The sequence below is a fragment of the Notechis scutatus genome, chromosome 2, assembly GCF_049901735.1.
Source record: "Notechis scutatus isolate UNSWTSFEM ecotype Mainland chromosome 2, rNotScu1.2, whole genome shotgun sequence".
NCBI classification, from domain to species: Eukaryota; Metazoa; Chordata; class Lepidosauria; order Squamata; family Elapidae; genus Notechis; species Notechis scutatus.
In genome coordinates, this window is record NC_142010.1 from 56,062,248 (window position 1) to 56,082,723 (window position 20,476).

General features: G+C 38.0%; 1 protein-coding gene across 2 annotated transcripts in view; it reads left to right on the forward strand.

Annotated features, from left to right (window-relative positions):
• BICD2 (BICD cargo adaptor 2) overlaps positions 1–20,476 on the forward strand; it is a 101,909-nt gene that overhangs the window by 79,196 nt on the left and 2,237 nt on the right. Inside the window, exons 3-7 of one of the 2 annotated variants that reach the window (XM_026677339.2) lie at positions 7,710–7,862; positions 10,512–10,964; positions 12,891–13,913; positions 15,198–15,349; positions 16,882–17,092. In XM_026677339.2, coding sequence (XP_026533124.2) covers positions 7,710–7,862; positions 10,512–10,964; positions 12,891–13,913; positions 15,198–15,349; positions 16,882–17,092 — 1,992 coding nt within the window. Of the gene's footprint in view, positions 1–7,709; positions 7,863–10,511; positions 10,965–12,890; positions 13,914–15,197; positions 15,350–16,881; positions 17,328–20,476 lie in introns of those variants that run through there. The other variant, XM_026677312.2, reaches the window with a different exon arrangement.

Sequence of the window (20,476 nt, forward strand, 5' to 3'; positions counted from 1 at the left end):
TCACAAAATAAACCTGGGCCTTATTTTTTTTGACCCCTGAAAAACAGCTAGGCCATCTTTTCGGGGTTGACTTAATTTCCTCCCCACCTAGAGTGGCCCACGTACCTCACCGAGAGGCTGCTTCTATCGGCCGACGAAAGCTCCCTTGAAGGCAGAGTCCCCAGCTGCTTCGGGCGTGGCGTGGCTACCCGTGTCCCTCGCCTTTAGGCAGTCTCTTTTAGGCGATGGAAGCTCCCCAAGTGCAGTCACCAGCCTCTTTGATCGGCCGGTAGAAGCGGCCAAGGCGACGAGTGCACACACACACTCGCCTCGCCTCGAGGCTGCTTCTATCGGCAGACGACAGCTCCCTTGAAGGCAAGGGGAGTGTGTGTGTGCGCTCGCCCGAGGCCGCTTCTACCGGCCAATTGAAGTGGCTGGTGACTGCATTTGGGGAGTTTCCATTGCCCGAAAGAGACTGCCTAAAGGCGAGGGGACACAGGTAGCCACGCCACGCCCTGAAGTGGCTGGGGACTCTGCCTTCAGGGGAGCTTTTGTCTGCCGATAGAAGCGGCCTCGTGGCGAGGGGAGTGTGTGTGTGCGCTCGCCCCGAGGCCGCTTCTACCGGCTGATCAAAGAGGCTGGTGACTGCACTTGGGGAGCTTCCATCGCCCAAAAGAGACTGCCTAAAGGCGAGGGGACACGGGTAGCCACGCCACGCCCCGAAGCGGCTGGGGACTCTGCCTTCAGGGAGCTTCTATCGGCTATCTGGGTATTCTAGCCTCAGCTACCTGCAGGGCACTCCTAAAGGCAAGTTATCTCTCCATCCCCCCCGCCCTTCCCTCCCATTTCTCTTCACCTCATGTAGTTCTAACGAACGATGTGAAAAATGGCGGGGAAACGCATGGTTTAAATAGGCCTAAATTTGGGGGCGGGGCTTAATTTCACCTTATGCCTAGAAATCATGCTGGGCCTTCCTATTGGTGGAGGCCGTATTGTTGGAGAAACATGGTAGATAGCTCTCAACTTTTGTAATTGAGCCTGAAATTACAAGTCATAAGTTATTGCAGTAATTAAGTAAGTCACCATATGATCGGATCCAATTAGGTATATTAGCTTGTGAAAGACCAGTTGCTTCTCACAACATAAATACCACATATTTCTGTACTTCATTCGTTACTTAGTTTCTTCCAAATTTTTGTTACTCAGTGGCCATTATTTCCCTGGGATTGTCTATCATTTTTTAAACTTGTATTTAATTGTTATTTGAGGGCCTTTTCCAATTTTATTTATTTTCAGTTAATATTTTTCACTGTGAACAATTATTTATTTTCAGTGAATATTATTTTCTTGCCTTATGCATTCAAAATATTCAGGTTTAGCCTCAGTGGTTGCAGTAAGTAGCAGTAGCATGTGCGTTCTTTAGTGTCAAATAATTTATTGTACTTTCAGTTCAAGGCATTCCCAATAATTTATTCCAGTACCAATCCAATGACATCTGTTTTTATGTTTATTCACCCTTTTTGGTGATCTAGTACCCATCAATGGTGATATGAGTTAGTAGAGATTTTGCATTGGATTCTAAATTATACTGTGGAGGTGAATCCAGTCACATCCCAGCTCCTGAATGTCAAATAATGTGTCTGTAGGACTATTTCTAGCAATAGTGTTAGCTAGCAGACCTTCTGTCTCCTGCTGGGAGTGGGGCACAGGGGAAATCCCTATAACCATGCCCACTAAATCCAGAGTTTAAGGGGGGGTTCATGGTCCATGGACCGGCACCAGGCCAGAAACCGGGCCATGCAAACAAGCAAAGTCCCATCCGTGGGATGCAGGCATCATGCTAAACCTCAGCTCTTGTGGTCTGTGGAAAATCCTCTTTCCACGGAACTGGTCCCTGGTGCCCAAAAGGTTTGGGGCTGCTGGTTTAAGGAGTTGTATTCTATTATTCCTAATTTTAAAATCCTTTTCAGTTCATAACATTGGGAGGGACTGTTTGGTCCACAAGATCCATCCTCTATCCATTCTACTCTATCAAATCCATTTGTTCTTTTTTCCTTTCTCTCTCCCAAAAGGGCATTTTCACTTCCTAATTTGTCACAGTCCAATTTGGGAGATGCCTATGATCATATTTGCTTAAAGTCCTCTTGACCTAAATGAACAATTAGGGAATCCCAGAACCAATCAGGCCCATCCCTCCAGCTGATTAATAGGAAAATGGAAACAAGTAACTCTAAGCAGTGGCTCATCCCTGGTTACTGCAGGTCCTGAAAGCAATATAGGTGCACTATTGCACTTCGGTTGTGATGGAGATCAAATTGGGGGGAAATCCTTCCATATACCTTGAGCTCCCAGATAAATACATACAATATTCCCTTGCTAGCAAAGATGGTGAAAGGACTGCATGCCAGCATTATTGCAACTGGGTGTGCTTCCCAGTAGCTGTAACCATGGATACATCCTACTGCACTGCCTGAAAAAGAAGAGACATATCAAAATAATGGCTGCAGACAAATGTCAAAACAGAAGGCCAAAGGCCGTCTTTGGACCAGGGAGATTAACCTGAAGTAAAAACAATATTCACTCAATCTGGCATACTCAAAAGGGATTTTTTTTAAAAAAATAACTGACATAATTATCAAAAGAAGAAAGAAAATGAAAGGAGAAGAAAAGAAAGGAAAAGAAAGAAAGAAAGAAAGAAAGAAAGAAAGAAAGAAAGAAAGAAAGAAAGAAAGAAAGAAAGAAAAGAAAGAAAGAAAGAAAGAAAGAAAGAAATGTAGTTCTTGTCTTCTGTCTGAGTAAAAAGGAAACAGTCAAAATGCTTAGCCTGATTGCTGTGCATATAAGAACCTGTGCAACAGGGATGTCAAACTTAAGGCCCTGGCAGGGGCTGGATCTGACCCAGGATGTCCTTAGATCTGGCCCGCAGGCCTGCTCTGGAAACAGGGAAGGACCAGCCTGTACGAGCTCCATTTTCTCTGGCAGAGGGCTACAGGAGGCCATCGCAGCCAAAAACAGAGCCCCAAAGGGCTGTCGTGGCCGAAAATGGAGCCTTCATGAGTGACTTCGAGCTGCCCATGCCCTCCTGGCCACACACACCAACCCCTCCAAGGTCAAACACAACCCTGATGCGGCCCTCAATGAAATGGAGTTTGACACCCTTGCTGTACAAGAATCTACAAACAAGTCAAAGAAAATGGTCCAGATTCAACATATACTAACTGCATTTTAAAGTGGAATCCATAGCCTTGATTGGATTCTTTGGAAGAAAATCAGAGATATTGCTACAAGAATAGAATAGAATTCTTTTATTGACCAGATGTGATTGGACACACAAGGAATTTGTCTTGGTGCAAATGCTCTCTGTATACATAAAAGAAAAGATACATTCATCAAAAGTCAAGAATCATAAGGTACAACACTTAATAATAGTCATAGGGTATAATAAACAATCAAATCATACTAGGAAACAGTCAACATAGATCATAAGGATACAAGCGACAAAGAGGAACTGACAAAGCGTCGTTCCTTTTCAGGACCTGTGAAGACAATGTTAGATCAACTGAAATTTGGTTGAATCAAGAGTCTTTGCTAGTAGGAAAATAGGCCACCGACAATATTTACAAAAACAGCTGTACTCTTAGAAATACTTTATGAGGCAGTCTCATTACTGCCATGTAATATCGCTGCTGTGGGAGTTACATTGATTACCAAGGTGTTTCTAAATGCAATTTATTATGTTAGTCATTAACTATAGAAAATGTCTGCTAAATATTCTCATCTATCCAGAATATCTTGATAGAACATCTATCAACAGGAAGAGTTGTGGAAGCAAGTGTTTTCCATTGGAACTATTTATCTGCTGGCCCCTGAAACAAGGGCGGACCTCTATTTGAATGGCTGTTTCAGAAGGTCATGGGAGATTAGAGTTTACACTGAATGTGGTTTTTTATATAAAATTATTAATGTTTGTTGCATTAATATTTGTTTTAATTAATGTTTATTATTGTATTATTAGTTTTTAATTAGTGTTTTGCCCTTAGAAATGCTCTGGAGTGTTGTATAAATCATTAGCCATTAGCTTTTGACATATTGTCTACAAAGCACTTTGATTTTTTTTTCCAAAAGCTTGAGTGGGCGACTATTTTTAAATGAGAAAGGAACTAATTGAAAGCAAGCTTCTTACTACAACAGATTTTTCTTTTTAATAGAAAATTGGAAAATACCACATACCAGAGTGACACTCAGTTTATGTTAGGATTAATACGTTTCTCTAATTTCTGGCTATTAAAATGCAAAAACTGAGAACTCTCTTTTCAGTAGAAGAAAATCAAGTGATTAAAAAAAGATGGAGGGGCTTTTCTGTTTTCAAGAATCCCTAATTCCAAAAAATTACTACCAACCTGCCTTCCACTGAGGACCTGTATATTGGCCAAGTCAAAAAGAGGACTGTGAAAATATTTACAGAACCCTCACATCTTGGACATAAACTGTTTCAATTCCTTCCCTCAAAACAACGCTATAGAGCACTGCACACCAGAACAACTAGACACAAGGACAGTTTTTTCCCACATGCCATCACTCTGCTAAACAAATAATTCCTTCAACACTGTCCAACTATTTACAAAGTCTGCATTAGTATTACTATTAATCTTCTCATCACTCCTTATCGTCCATCCCCTCCCACTTATGACTGTATGACTGTAACTTTGTTGCTTGTATCTTTATGATTTATTTTGACGGTTTCCTAGTATGATTTGATTGCCTATTTGTACCCTATGACTATATTAAGTGTTGTACCTTATGATTCTTTATAAATGTATCTTTTCTTTTTATGTACACCAAGAGCATTTGCACCAAGACAAATTTCTTGTGTGTCTAATTACACTTGGCCAATAAAGAATTCATTCATAAATACTGTCCTACAAGCACAAATGCAATAAAAGAATGTATCAGTTATATACAGTACTTTGTGTAGGGTATGTATAGTAGTGAAGTGGCTCCTGAGGCCAGGTGGTCTTACTCTAGGATCTTACTCTGATTAAAGATCATCCATGGAAGTCTCCATACATTGTTATATATGGACGGAAAAGAGTACCAGTAATTTCAGAATAAGAGTTAAGTTCTTATTTTAAAATTAATGCATCCTGTCTATCTTACAATATATACATTGTAAGATTGATAGGAGGCACTAACTTTAAAGCAAGAATTTAACTCTTATTCTGAAATTATTTTTTTAGTCTGGTATGATAATATACAGTAAAAAGGACCAATTGCACAAGTTGTCCATAATATAACTTTGAGTCATGGCTATTACCAGTTTGCATTTTTGATCTGAATCAAGGCGAAATAACCTATGTATGCTCTATTAAAAAAAATGAGTGAAGTAGCTGAAAGATACCACCATAATTATGATTTTATATTTGTAATTTGGAGAGCGCGGAAAGAGGCTTTCCTGTGCATTCATGAATCTAATTTTCACAAGATTATACCACATGATCTTATTCCTTCAGAGGCAAATTTTATTAGAACAAATATGCTAATTAATTGAGAAAGAAAGTAAATCTCTTGAAGAAAATATATCAAGGGACTGACAACCACCAAGGTTTCCTGTCTCCACATTTGTATTTCTAAATTATACATCAGCTTGAATTATTTGTATCTCATGTATGAGAAATTTGGGAGGTTTCATTGTAATGAATATTTAAATTGACATAAATAGAAATGGGTTTTTATGGCATGAATGTGGCTCGTATTTTTTTTCTACAAGGAAATTGTGATAGTAATACCTTTGTACTGAAAATTATTCATTATTTTATGTCTACAAATCTTTTCAGCTTGGAAAAATGGGTGTGTTTCTTACCTGTGGAAAAGATAATTCCAATTTAGGCCTGATTTGGTTGCTTAATTTAGACTAAACAAAACTAATTACAGTTATGATGCTGTTTCTGCTTCTTATTTGAAATAAAAGAGAGGCAATAAAAATGACTAAGCATCCTTGAAAAGGCAGGGAAAATTATTGTTATTTTAGTCAATCATTTTTATTACTCCTCCCTTGTTTGTGTAGTGAAGACTCATCTGAGTGATAGATCTAAATTATCTACTTCATTGTTTCTCAATCTCAGCAACTTTAAGCTGTGTAGACTTCTGTCTAGAATTCCCAGCTAGCATTCTTAATATGCACACATTTGAAGTTGTTAAGGTTGAGAAACTAGTTGAATAATCTATGGCTCAGCCAACATTTCCAAGACTCAAGTTGGGAATCAAGGATTTTTCACCTCCTTTCTTCTCTGTTTGTCTAATTTATATAATTTATATATGGCTGTTTTATTAACAAATTGCAAAATAAGTATAAACTGTCCCAGGGTTATTATTGCTTCTGAATTCCACATAACAACTCTAGCCTTGATCGAACTGTGCACCTGAGTGCCAGAGGTTCCCTTAGAAATCAATCAACTAGAATTAGGTCCTTTCTCCCTGAGGTGCTGAGAATCTGCAGAGAACTCCAAGGCTAACAAGACTTATCTGACCACAACAACGGATTAATAGTATCCAGTTCATACCATCATTGTCCTCAGACAGAAATCAGGGTGGGGGGTTGGACTAGATGACCTGCAAGGTCCCTTCCAACTCTGATTATCTCTTTCTGTATCTTAGCAGGTCTCCCTTTTTGTGAGTTTAGGGACATAAATAACTGGGGTCAGGACCAGGGTTGCCAGAGAAGCCACGCGGAAGCAATTAAAATCTATCCATATATGATCAGTCTGGGAACATCCCCTGTCAATGCAGCTGCAGCATTGATTGGGTAGGGAAGCTGCTTTCCAGAAGGGAGGCTTGTACAATAACAGCAAACCCTTATAGTTCTATAAATAACTCTCAGAAATACTAAGCTAGGAAACAGTATACAGTGTGATGGGGAAAACCTTGAGAAACAGATGAAGAGATGCTGCCTAGGAAATGATTAAAGCCTAGCCTGCAGCTGGAGAGTGGGCAAAGCAAGATTATCAAAAGAGACAAAAAAAAACCCCCACCATCTCTGTAAAATTTGTACTTTCAGGTTTACAAGATTCTACTTTATTGTAGCCTTACAATAAAGTAGAACTAGCTCATCCAGTCATATCTCCTATGTAATCTACCTGGGGAGACTGACATATAGGCACTTCCCAATTTTTATGTAAATAGGTATGTGAAAAAAATTAACATTGGAAATAATATATTGCCCAGAAGGTATAGGATTATTTAGGTACAGAAAATATCTCTGAACAGTAGTAAGGAAGGAATGCAACAGTTACCGGAAGCCACCTACCCAACTGGGTTTTCCCATCATACCACATGGCTCCTAGAAAGTTCTTTACTTTTAAATAACATTTATGGAATGTTTATTTCCCATTTCCCACTTTATTTTATTTTATTGTAATTTATAATTTTATGGGAGGAATGTTACCCTGAAAGGCAGGACGGACGGACACACACACACACACACACACTGTGTGTGTGTGTGTGTGTGTGTGTGTGTGTGTGTGTGTGTATAACAAGTTAAAACAATATTTAAAACAAGTTAGTATAATGTGTGTATGTGTGTGTGTATGTGTATAAAACAAGTTAAAAATAATTATTATTATTACCTTATCTTGCCTCTCCTCTGCATGATCACCAGTTGGAAGTCATCGTCTTAGGTCATGTGCTCTCATAGAAAAGGCAAAAAGTATTTAATGCTGATGCATGTCTTTCAGATAAATCAAAATGTTGAGATCCAGAGAGGTCGCTTACGAGATGACATCAAAGAGTATAAATTCCGGGAATCTCGCTTGCTGCAAGATTACACTGAACTCGAGGAAGAAAACATCTGCCTTCAGAAACAAGTGTCTATTCTGAAACAGAATCAAGTGAGTATTGTCAAGTTATTATCTGGCATGGTTGTGTATGAGGGAAGGATGTAGCTTTTGTTTAGCACCTCAGATTTCATAGCTTTGATGTTGTGAGGAAAGTAGTAAATAATGGCTGTGCCTAGATACTATTGCCAGATATTTCCCTTGGTATCCACCAGGCTCTTTTAGTGAAGAAGCTGGAAAAGCAACAGCTGGCAAGTTGTGATGCCTTTTGCATCACAAAAATCTCTCTAGGTAGTAGAACACTTCTTAGGGGGCTATCTCACCATATTTTCCTGCAGTTGTAATTATTTAGGAAGTAGGCAGCCATGTATCAGTGAGGCCACCAGAAGCTTTCAAAATTTCAGAAAGTCTCACAGCTTCAGAATACAGTTGCCCCACACTATAAAACTTTACATGTTTTCACTTGCCTTTTGATTGCTTTTTTGCAACACATAGAATAAAAGAATTGGAAGGGACTTCAGAAGTCTTCAAGTCCAACCCCCTGCTTGAGCAGGAGATCCTATATTGGGTGTCAAAGTGGATTTCTTCAAGGGCTGGATTAGCATTACATTTTTCCACAAGCCAGCCTGGCGGGGTGGGTGGGGGAGGAGATGGAACGAACACCTCCTGTAACACCCTGCCAAACAAAACAGGGTGTGTGGGGGGCCATATGAGGTTCCCCCCTCACCCTGTTTTTGCCCTGGACGGCCTTCTGCAGCAACCTGCCAGCCAAAACCAGGCATGGGGAGGTTGTGTGAGCCCACTCTGTGCCCCATTTTCATCCTGGATTGCCTCGTGCAACATGCTTGTCGGCCAAAACCGGGAGCAGGGAGTCTGTGTGTGCCCCCTTGCAGCACTCTGCCGGCCAAAACAGGTGGGGGGAGGCCTCACGCAGCTCCCATGCACCCTGTTTTTGGCCTGGATGGCCTCCTGCAGCACCTTGCCTGCCAAAAGGGCATGTTGGCTGCCACAGGCATTGCGGGTCAGTCCTTTGCTATTTCCAGGCCAGCCTGGCGGGCCAGATATGGGGCAGGGGTGTCAAACTCAAGTCCCATGGGTCCCGTGGGCCTTGAGTTTGACACTCCTGCCCTATAGACAAATAGTTGTCCAGAATAGAAAATACACATTGAAAGGAATGCCTTCATTCCTGCTCCCAAATGCTTAGGACACAAACATCTTTTAGGGAAGGTAGTGGGGTGGGGTGGATAGCTTGCAGGCAGAGTTTGGAAAGTCCAAGTCTTAATGATATTGTTAGAAAAGAGAGGCTATTTCCCCACTTGTATACTGAAGAGAGCCAGCAAGAGAAAGTGTGCGTGCATGTGTGCGCACACATACACACACAAGTGTGCATGCATAGACAGAAACACACTTGAGGAGAGAAATAATTAGGCCTCTGCAGATAAGCATACCTCATGGTTTACAGACAGACAAGATCCATTCACAATACACTTGGCTAAAACATACATAAAATCCAAAATAAAACTTCCTTTTTAGAATGAGTTTAGAACATTCCCTCCTGATGAAACTTGGGCTGTTCTTAAAGGCACAGGGAGACAAAAAGGAATACACAAGCAGCAGTGATATGTTGGGTGGAAAAGACATTGTTTCAATCTGTTTTGGTAAAATTAACAATGAGCTTTGTGTCCTAAAAACTTACAAATTTGTCGCGGCATATGCGGTTATGATCCGGTATCCAATTCATTAAACACAAAGAGTACTATCCTCTATATTACCTGATGTTATTTCAAGGGAAGTTATCTCTAGGATGTATATTGGGTGTTAGATTCATGTCAGTTTTGTTCTTCATGTAATTTGCAGGATTTATTGAAATGAATAGAAACTGACCTGAGATTTCATATTATCTGATTTTCAAAAGTGACATGTTTTATACCATAGTATAAAATTATATAAAATAATTCTGTTGGTTAGCCGGCAGCAGGTGCGGACGGCTGAGAAGAGCGAGGACTCAGATGACGGGCCAGGACCATTAGGGATTCAGAGATTGTGGGGGCTGGCAGCAGCGATGAGGAGGTTCCCAAGGAGCCTATGCCCAGTGCGCAAGAGCAGCTGCAACAGCACAGGCAACTTGGAAGTAAGGCTGCAAGGTAGTGGCCCCTCCTTCAAGAAGATAAAAGCTAGCTGTGAAGTGAACGTTTTTTGCAGGAAACAAAGACGTTTTGAAACTCAGCCTCGTGGACATTACAGTATCTTAAGTTGGTATTTGAAGACTCTTGTGTTGTGAAATATTTCTTATCTGTGATTCTTGGCAGTCTTGCACAATTTTGCCGAGGTTTGTGCTTATCAAAGTTAATTAGTTTGCAGCAACCTTTTAACCGGGGATTCATAAGTCTCATGAAAAAGGTTTCTGTTCCCTTTGGTTATTATTTGTTTTATTGGAAAAGGGTTTGGGTCAGAACAAATTCAGAGGAAAATCCATAGGTAAGGGAGAACAAATTTTAATTAATAGCACACATTTATAATAACTTTCTGGAATTGGTAAAAGGTAAAAGTGAGGAAGCATTACAAAAAGAGTTTGAAGCTCTATGCTATCCTTCTTTTTGTTCCTTGGTTTTTCTGTAGAAAAACTACTTCAAGGGGAACATTTTAAGATTCCTTCTTTCGTGCTTGCTATCAGATATTTTAGTGACACCTTTTTTGTAACAGGTGGAATTTGAAGGGTTGAAACATGAAATCAAAAGACTAGAAGAGGTTACAGAATTCCTGAACAGTCAGTTAGAAGATGCCATAAGATTGAAAGAGATATCTGAACGCCAGCTTGAAGAAGCCTTAGAGACCCTGAAGACCGAACGTGAACAGAAAAATAATCTTCGGAAAGAATTATCTCATTATATGAATATCAATGACTCCATGTATACCAGCCATTTGAACATCTCTTTGGACGGACTGAAGTTTAGCGATGAAACCACTGAGCCCAACAATGATGAGATTGTGAATGGCTTTGAACCAAATTGCCTGAGTAAAATCAACAATGGCAATAATAAAGCATCAACACCCAAAAAAACCGACAGCTTCCCTCCAGCCCCTAGTTTGGTGAATGATCTTCTGAGTGAGCTAAATATATCTGAAATCCAAAAATTGAAACAACAACTAATGCAAGTAAGTCTGTGCTGTACATATTCCTTAAATATGTGTATATCAATTTCTTTAAATTAAGCTTTTCCAAAAATGTGTACTGGTTGGAGAATCTGTTTCATTACACGAAGTTGCTAAAGTGGTGTTTAAGTTTGGCTCTATTTGAAATGGCAAACAGCCTGACTTTGAAAAAGTTCAGAATGTAGTAGTTCTTACTACTTTATACACTGTTTTGGAAAATGATGCTTTCAATTACTATAAAGTAGAAATCTGTTAAAATTTGAAGTCCATTGATAATAGATTTTATTTGGACTGCCCTGATATTTAATTTTGTAAAATTCTAGCATTACAGGAAAGCACATTTCACACTTGTAATTTATGTCAATGATACCAAGATTAATTTAAATAATTTATATATGTATATATATTAGCTGAAATCTCATAAGATGGATAAATATTCCAATTTTTTTTCATAGAAATTACCGAACGTTTAAAGTTTTATTTTGGTTTTGTAATAAAGAAGGAAATTTTTAAGAGTTAAAGGTAGAAAAATATTAATTAAAAATCCAAAGCATGGATGCCCATGAGACCACATAAAACTTTATAATGTTGACTACATTTTTAAACATTGCTGTAGACTGTACAGTGTAGAGGCATTTTAAATGGTTTACTAAAATATGACCATTCACAATAGATTACTTTTCTAGATTGTCTTAATTTAAATATTATTTTAAAGAGTAAAACATTTCATGCAAATTCCAAGTTTTGAAAGAGAAAACTACTGTTTGAAGACAAAACTATTTCATTTTGTACATCATTGCCCCAGGAAAAAGTATGAATGAACATTACATAAATATATGTTTATCATAATAGATAATATAATTTTCTTTGATCATCAGTTAAACTGATGTGGATTAACTTTACTTATATAATCAGTATATAATATTCAACTAGTCTTCACTTAATGGCCATAATTGGGATCAGCAGCTCCTTTGATAAGTGATGCAATCATTAAGCAAGACATCATATGACCATGATGGACTTACATCCTCACTTTTGATGCAGTTGTTAAGCAAGTCACTTGTTGTCATTAAGAGAAACATCACATGACTGCAACTTTATTGTCTTCATTGACTGAGCTGGTGATCACGTGATTACAAGGACATTACAGTAGTCATAAATGCAATTTACAATTACCAATTACCAAGTTACATTTTCAGTGCTGTCATAACTTCAGCTAAAGAGGGAAATCATTAAGTGAGGATTACCTGTTATATTCTCTGTATAATAAAGAGAAATTTAAGAAGTTGTTAGATATTGATATTTATGTATTTGTTTATATTTTATGTTTCTAAACTGCCATCTCCATTGGGTGGTCTATAAATTATTATTATAATTTTTAGTATTACAACATATTATTTCCATTTAGCATAGTTACCTAAACTTCACTGTTATATCATTAGAGCCTCCAAAAGAACTTGAGGTTGCAATTTATTTGGGTGATCAATGATCAAAGGTCAGTTCAGTCTAAATTCTTACACTGAGCTGTATTCTTTATTGAGGCAGAGCAATAGTAATCCATCATGAATAACAAATATGTCTACCTGTGAGAATTAAACTATGTTGTATAATATAGTTATCCTTAACATCTGAATGCATTTTCAATCCCGGTACTACAGATGCCTGTAATTTGGTACATATTTCATTATAAAACAAAAAAGAGCAAATAATGAATTAATTATGAAAATAATGAAAGTAAAACTATAGGTTAACAATTCCAAATTCTGGAAATAATAGTTTAAAACATTTAGATTCAATAATCTTATAATAATATTCCTTGTGACATTTAACTGTAAGTGCCAGGTGCCAAATTTAAATTTTTCATTTATGTGAGGCTCCTATATAGGAACAGATATGAGTTCAGCAAATAATAGTTATATTTCATTATAGATGGAGAGGGAGAAAATGAATCTGTTGTCTACGCTCCAAGAATCACAAAAGCAACTGGAGAACACCCGGGGTGCACTTTCCGAGCAGCATGAAAAAGTTGGCAGGCTCACCGAGAACCTCAATGCCATGAAAAAACTCCAGGTCAGCAAGGAACGTCAGTCTGCTCTTGACAATGAGAAAGAACGAGATAGCCATGAAGACGGAGATTATTATGAGGTTGATATCAATGGCCCAGAGATCCTGGAATGCAAGTATAAAGTAGCTATGGCAGAAATCAGTGACTTGAAAGAGGAACTTAAAGCTCTCAAGGCTAAATATGAGGAATGCGAATCTAAATACGAAGAGGATAAAAGCAGGTACGAGACAGAAAGTCAAGTCCTGACGGAAAAGATCAGTTCTTTGGACAAATCTAGTAGGCAAGATAGAGAGCAGGTCATCAGATTGGAGAAGGAACTCAGGAAAGTCACTGATGTTGCTGGGGAAACCCAGGGCAGCCTTAGTGTAGCCCAAGATGAACTGGTCACCTTCAGTGAGGAATTAGCCAACTTGTATCACCATGTATGTATGTGCAACAATGAAACCCCCAACAGAGTGATGCTAGATTACTACAAGCAGGGCAAAGGAGGACATACCAGTCCAGAGGTCAAAGGCCACAGATCACCAATCCTGCTCTCTAAAGGTTTATTGTTGATAGACTTAGGAAAAGCAGAAACCGGGAGTGGTGAAAGCAGTCCTTCACCAGTTTCATCCCTCCCTTCACCAGTATCTGAAGTATCCCGGAAGGAACCTATGAATGTTTACAACCTGATTGCCATAATCCGTGATCAGATCAAGCATTTGCAAGCAGCAGTAGATAGAACAACTGAGCTGTCACGGCAGCGGGTGACTACCCAGGAACTTGGGCCGGTAGTGGACAAAGATAAAGAGGCACTTATGGAAGAAATTCTGAAGCTGAAGTCTTTGCTAAGCACCAAGAGAGAGCAGATTGCAACACTGAGGACAGTACTAAAGGCCAACAAACAGGTGAGATTTAAACTACATAGAGAAAGGATTCTCCACACACACACACACACACACACACACACACACACACAGATATATACATCCAGAAATATAATTACAGTAGCTCACTCATTGCTCTTTTTTTAAGAATCAATTGCTATTTTATCCCCCAGATAATTGTCAGCTCTTAATATAATTGACATTACATTACACATAATGTGGCTCAGTATGGTACCATAGAAACCTATTCCCAGAAGGTCCATCATCCTCCCCTCTTGGAAGAAAGGTTCTTCTATAATCCACTCTTCTTAATTCTTATAACTTCTGGGTCAGCCTCACTGATTGCCTGCATAGCCATCATTATTTTATTTTTTGTATTTTGCTAGTCTGATTGAAATAAACAAATATATCATGAAGCTACATTTGGATTATTATGTATAAGTCGAAACTGATCCATCTAAATTGAAAGTAACAAACTGGAAAAGATACAGAGAAGGGCAAATCTCTTTTGACAAATAATAATTAAAAAAAAAGTTACTAAGGAGAAGGCAAGACCAAAATATATGCATTTATGTATAATGAGGGTAAAGTAGTTATAAATAAATACTCTCTCCCCCCACCCCCCAAAAAGTTTGGCAACTTGCATAGATTAACCATTGCTTAGATGATTTTAAGGCAAAATTAGACATATCATAAAGGATGGATTTATCAGTGAGTAGTCTGAACAGCAATAAGAAAAGTTTGTCACTGAATAGAAGTTGTCAGAAAGGAAGTAAAGAATATTGGTTTGCGTGCTTCTTGAAAATGTTTTGTTATTATTGTTTATAAAATAGGAAATTAAGAAAGATTCACAGTTTCAGGATTCATTTTTCTTTCCTTGTTCCTTAATCCCATCAGTGTAGGTGGTAGAAGCAGCAATGTTGGAAGGAGTAGGCCTGGTGAAAATCAAAGCGGTAAGATGGTGGAAGAAGCATAACAGAAATCTTTTTGTTTGTGCTGTGTTTTTTTGACACTTCCATCGCAGACATCATTGGGAAGAAGGGTTTGGGTATAATGTTGCTATTAAAAGACTATTCCCCAATGGACTCCTATCACAAACATTTTTGTTTCTTACTTAGATTTGCATATCAAAAATATCTTCAGAAATAACGAATTGTATTTTAATTGTTCATTGGATTAATGGCCTGCATTATCAAGTCTTTGTCTGGGTGCGTGAATACATTAACATTCTTTTTATCTGACTGGTTTATAGAAGCTTACAATAATTATGAATCTTTTCTTTTGCTCATTTCATGAAACAATCAGACAGCAGAAGTTGCCCTTGCAAACTTGAAAAGCAAATATGAAAATGAAAAGGCAATGGTTACAGAAACAATGATGAAGCTGCGCAATGAACTGAAAGCTTTAAAAGAAGACGCTGCTACTTTCTCTTCTCTGAGGGCCATGTTTGCTACTAGGTAAAATTTAGCAAAAGATGGTTACAGCAAATGAAAATGTTGTGTACAGTTTGTAGTAGTTACCTTAAAAGTAGACAAATCCGAGTAATTGGGGGTGGTTTGGGCCCTGGGAAAGATAGCTTGAACATGACACTCATTTCTTCTTCTTCAGATATTAATTTCAATTACATACATTGTATATATCATATGCACACACAAAAATCCATCTATGATGTCTGCAACAGGAAAGCAACCCCCATAATTTTTTTAAATCACATAGGAGAAAAGTTGTTGAATGCATTAGGTTTTCGTCACCATTATGGAACCTTTTCAATAAAAAAGTGATGTTCTCTTGAGAGTTCACAGGGCTGAAGTTTGTGATCTTGAATAAAAAGGCTGAGTGGTAATTCAAGAAAGGATGAGAATAGAATACTAAAAACCATAGCCTTGAATGAAAGGGAGACTGTCAAGAAAATTTTAAACATGAATAGTTATTCACGCCCACGCAAAGCAAATTTACCTGGTTCATGTGTAACATGCAGGCGTGGCACCTGTGTTTGCACATCATACTAAAGCAAATACAGGTTGTCCTTGACTTATGACCACAATTGCGCCTACATAAGTTTTTTGTGGTCATTAGGTGAGTCATCCCCATGATTGCCTCATTCAATGTTTGCAATCCCAGCTCTGCTCTTCCATTGCAATTGTTAAGTGACCACACTGGAGTATCTTGGGTTGTGGGAGGCCTAGCACCCATTAGTATGAGACTTCCCTCTGCTTCACCACTGCTAGTAAGTTTGCGTATTCTACCTGCCCAAACACAGGGGTCCGCTTACTTTCTGTGCAGCTGCTGACAAGTACACCCAACCTATGTGAGGGACAGCTACTATAGAAAGCTAGCCAATGTGATGTTTCCAAAAGGGGAAAGAGCCTTGGAATATTGCAAGGGTGGTGCCCACCTCACAATATTTCTAAGGACTCTTTCTAGCTTTACAAATATATATATAAATAAAGCAGTTGTAATTTAGCACAAGATTTGAGGGCAAAGGTTCATTCTCAGAGCTTGTGGGTTGGTTTCCAAACATTTCATTACTAGGCTAGGTAACATCTTCAGCGGAGTTTAGGGGATGTCAATGTCAGTATTCTTCTGTTTATAAAGGCTTCGTGTGGTAATAAATTAGTTAATACTTATTTAATAATTAAAAGGAATAGTTTGATTTTTATATGGAAAATCAGGATTCCTTGTTTAGATGGCAAGTTGTTGCCACACTAGTACAATACAGTACACTACAGTACAGTAACACCATTTAGTTAATATAAACCCTTTACGTGTTCATTCCCCTTCAAGCAGTTTAGCCACTGAATCTGATTTTCAGGAGGTTCTGTGGAGCTTGAGAGCACCAACATTGCACTTTTTTATAACACTCTGCACTCCACATATGTGAATAGACTATTCTTACAAGTTATAAATGCATTTAAAAGGCCCACCTGTATCAATTCTTGTAGGTTGGCCCTTAAAGGCTTTGCTTTTAAAAAGTGTACTTTTGCTGCAGGTGTGATGAATACGTCACTCAGCTGGATGAAATGCAACGCCAGCTTGCTGCAGCTGAAGATGAAAAGAAGACCCTCAACTCCCTGCTTCGCATGGCAATTCAGCAAAAGCTGGCTCTGACCCAGCGCCTTGAACATCTTGAGTTGGACCATGAGCAGTCCAAAAGGGTGCGCGCAAAATCTGCATCCAAAGCCAAGAGTAGTAACCCCAGTGTAAGTCACATTCGATCATGTGGAGACAAGTCGGAAGGCTCTGTGCTTAATAACCAAGTTTTTTGCAGTGATAAGTATAAGATCTGTTGTGATTAAAGAAGAAATTAGGAAGCCGTAAACACACGTCTGATGTTTGTGCATTTGAATGTCAGCATTAATCCCCACTATATTAATATTGCAATGATGAGTGGATTTATATTAGTATGTTGTTAAACCATGTAATACAAGGTGTATTATAGTGGTCTTAACTTGTAACTGAATCACAAGCATGGTTGGGGAAAAGGCTGTGAAGAAGTTAATGGTGGAAGAGGATTTGCTGTTTCTACAGTGAATGGCTTTGGTTTTGTGGATTATGGGTAAGTGCTAAAGGAGCATATCAGGTACAGTCTATATGCTGTTACTAACTGTAGCTTGACTAGCACAAATGGGATGCTTTCCCCAGAGTTGTAAGTTTGTTTCCAGGGATGGAGACAGCAAAACTGTCTCCTTGGTTAGTAGTTTTGAGAAGTGAGGGTAACCAGCTTCTAAAATCAGAAGTACAATGAAAAGATGATTAAATCTGCTGCAGCGCTTAATTGCTGTCATTATCATTATCATTATCTAAAAATCAAAAATCTTTTCTCTAAATTTTAAATATGAACGCAAACTATGGGAAAGAAGGTAACCTTCTCAAGCCCTTTATTTTCTAGCCCTGCTTGGCTTCTTGGGCTTAAGCTATTAAAAAATTGCACATTAAAAATAAAATAAAATATGCAATGTAATATTGCCTGTTTGGGAGGAGAATTTAATGGTTAAGGAAAGCAAAACTAGAACACTACATCAGAGCAGATGTGATGTAGGAAGAGTATACTATACTACAATGATAAAATATTATAGTTTCTGGCAATTAATATGCCAGAAGGAAGGGTGAATTACACATTGGACATTAACTAGTATTCAGCTTATTTAACTTCCCTTGATTTTAGTGGGACAATTGCATAATTGTTTTCTGCTACAATCAAAGAGATTACATAATGCTTAGAGGATGTCCATTATTACTATCTATGTGTATAGAATTAATAGGAGTATGTTCTAGTATTGTCAAATTGCAATGCAGTTTCTCCTTAACTGTCAGTATTAGAGCTTTATAGGATAGTATTAATGAGCTCTAAGTTTTGTTTAAATAAAACAAAATTGTATTTCTTATGCAACCACACACTTCACAGGGCTCTACATTCTAGGCACTGGAAACTAAATGATTAGTTTATTCTTGGCTATGCCCAATTGTGAGGTAGATTAGCAGAGATGTATTCATTGATTAAAAATCTTTCGTCAAACTTTTAAGGGGCCTTTTCAGCCACTTAATTTCAATACACTAGATTTTTTTAAAAAGTGTACTTCATAATTGGTGCCTAAAGAAGGGGGGAAAAGGAGAAAATTATGTTTTTTTAAAAAAAATTGTGGTAAATCCAAGGAGCACAAAAAGGTACACTTAAAAACAAAATAATTCAGAAGTGCCTAGCCTCAAACATTATTTTAATGTAAAGCCCTGTTCATACGGTACTCTTTTCAAATAACTTTGTATGCTTAGAATATTACAAAGAAGTAATGCAGGACTGTGCAGCTATGTCTGCTAATGTAGAAATATCTCTTTCCTTCCTTCCTCTTCCCCCTTCAAGCCATGCTAATAATAATCTTGGTGTTGTATTGCCTCGTCTCACATTACTATCTCTTTTTAGATGATCTGCAGCTTCCTTCCTATGTAGCGCTGCTCTGCCTATGAAGTAGTTAGGAGATATAGCAATGTTAATGTAAAATAATAAAGAGAGGGCTTTCCTAGTAAAAGGACGCCAAGAATTGCTTACATCTTTCTTGAAATTGGAAAGAAAACTGAACATATTTGCAACATGGGTTGTAAAGAATTTTTTTTAATAAAGAACGTAGAAATTAGGAGGTGAAATTAGTTCTGTTGAATTCAAACTAATTGTGAATTATTGACCGATTGGCAAACATATGAACAGTGTAAAATGGTAGGTCCTACATGCCTCACTTTATTATTGCTTTTGCAGGAAACATTCTATTCTCCTGAATTTGAGCTTTAATGTAGCTATTTGCCAGGTTTTGATATTTTTAGAATGCCTTTTAACAGTGGTACGCCCTGCTTTTCTCCTTTAATGCTCAATAATCCAGAAGGCCTTTTAAAGCTCTGTTTCCCTTCTTGCAAAACCCCTGCATTGATAATAAATATTGAGCTATTTTGCTCTGTTAGAAGCAGCAACGTTTTGCTTCCAGGTTAAGAGGGATCTATGAAATACAGTTTTCAAGCATCTCCATTTCTTGGGTTTAGGATGAGGAAATTTTAAGAAATTGATTGCATCAGTAAAAAATTCAAGTAAATTGACATTAAATTGGGAGATTTAAGGGTTCTGGAATTGCAAACTGTGCATTTGGTTGCATTGTTTAATTTATATTTATAATTTTCAATAGGCTTGCTAATTGTTTACATTGTTGTTAATCTTCATTCTTCTGAGCCTTGAACCATTCTATGTCTTCAGAATTCACAGTAACTGCTTAGAGCAGTGCTTCCCAAGCTTCATTACTCAAAAGGGTTTATCAGAAAGTCCTCTGGATCTGGACCCAATGTAGGTAATACAGTTTAATTTGAATGTCCCTGTTGGGATTGGGTAATGAGTTTGTATGTCATTACCCGAAGAAAAAATATTTTTACCTAACTTTGGGTAAGTTTGGGAAGCGCTGCTTAGAGAATGTCAGCCCAGCTGCATCCTTATATTTGTTTAGTCGTACATTCAATTTTTAGAAACAGACTTGGGGAAAAACAGCTATGATTTGCTGTTATGTCTAAGCTTTGAGAGGGGCTTGTACTTACTTGGTTTAAATTTTTCAAAATTAACTTGATGCATCCAATGTTTCCTTTTGCTTTTATTGGGTTGGAATACAACGTGGAAAACTTACTAAGCCATCACCTACCTCTGCAAGTGGGACTTCTCTTCTGAGTGATTTTACTGCTTCACTGTATTGGCTGGCATGATATACTGACTCACCTGCATGCTTGTGAAGAGGCAGCAGCTTCACTGATCAATTCCCTTGTGAATTTGCCATTGTTTATTTACGCTTGAGCAACTTGGCTTCAGGAATTGTAAGAAACTTTTCTTCCTGCACAGCTTTGGCTAACAGGTGACATATTAAAATATTAACTTTGGTGTTTGAAAAAGCACCCATGAGCTTCATTGGCTTTTAAAAGACTAACACATGCATCTCAACTAATTAATGTGTTATAGATGTCCTGCAGCACATTCTTTTCTATATCTTTATATGTTTTCTTTTTTAAACTGGGACAGTGAAACTTTAAAAAAAAATCTAATGTTTTTGTTTTTTTCTTTCTTT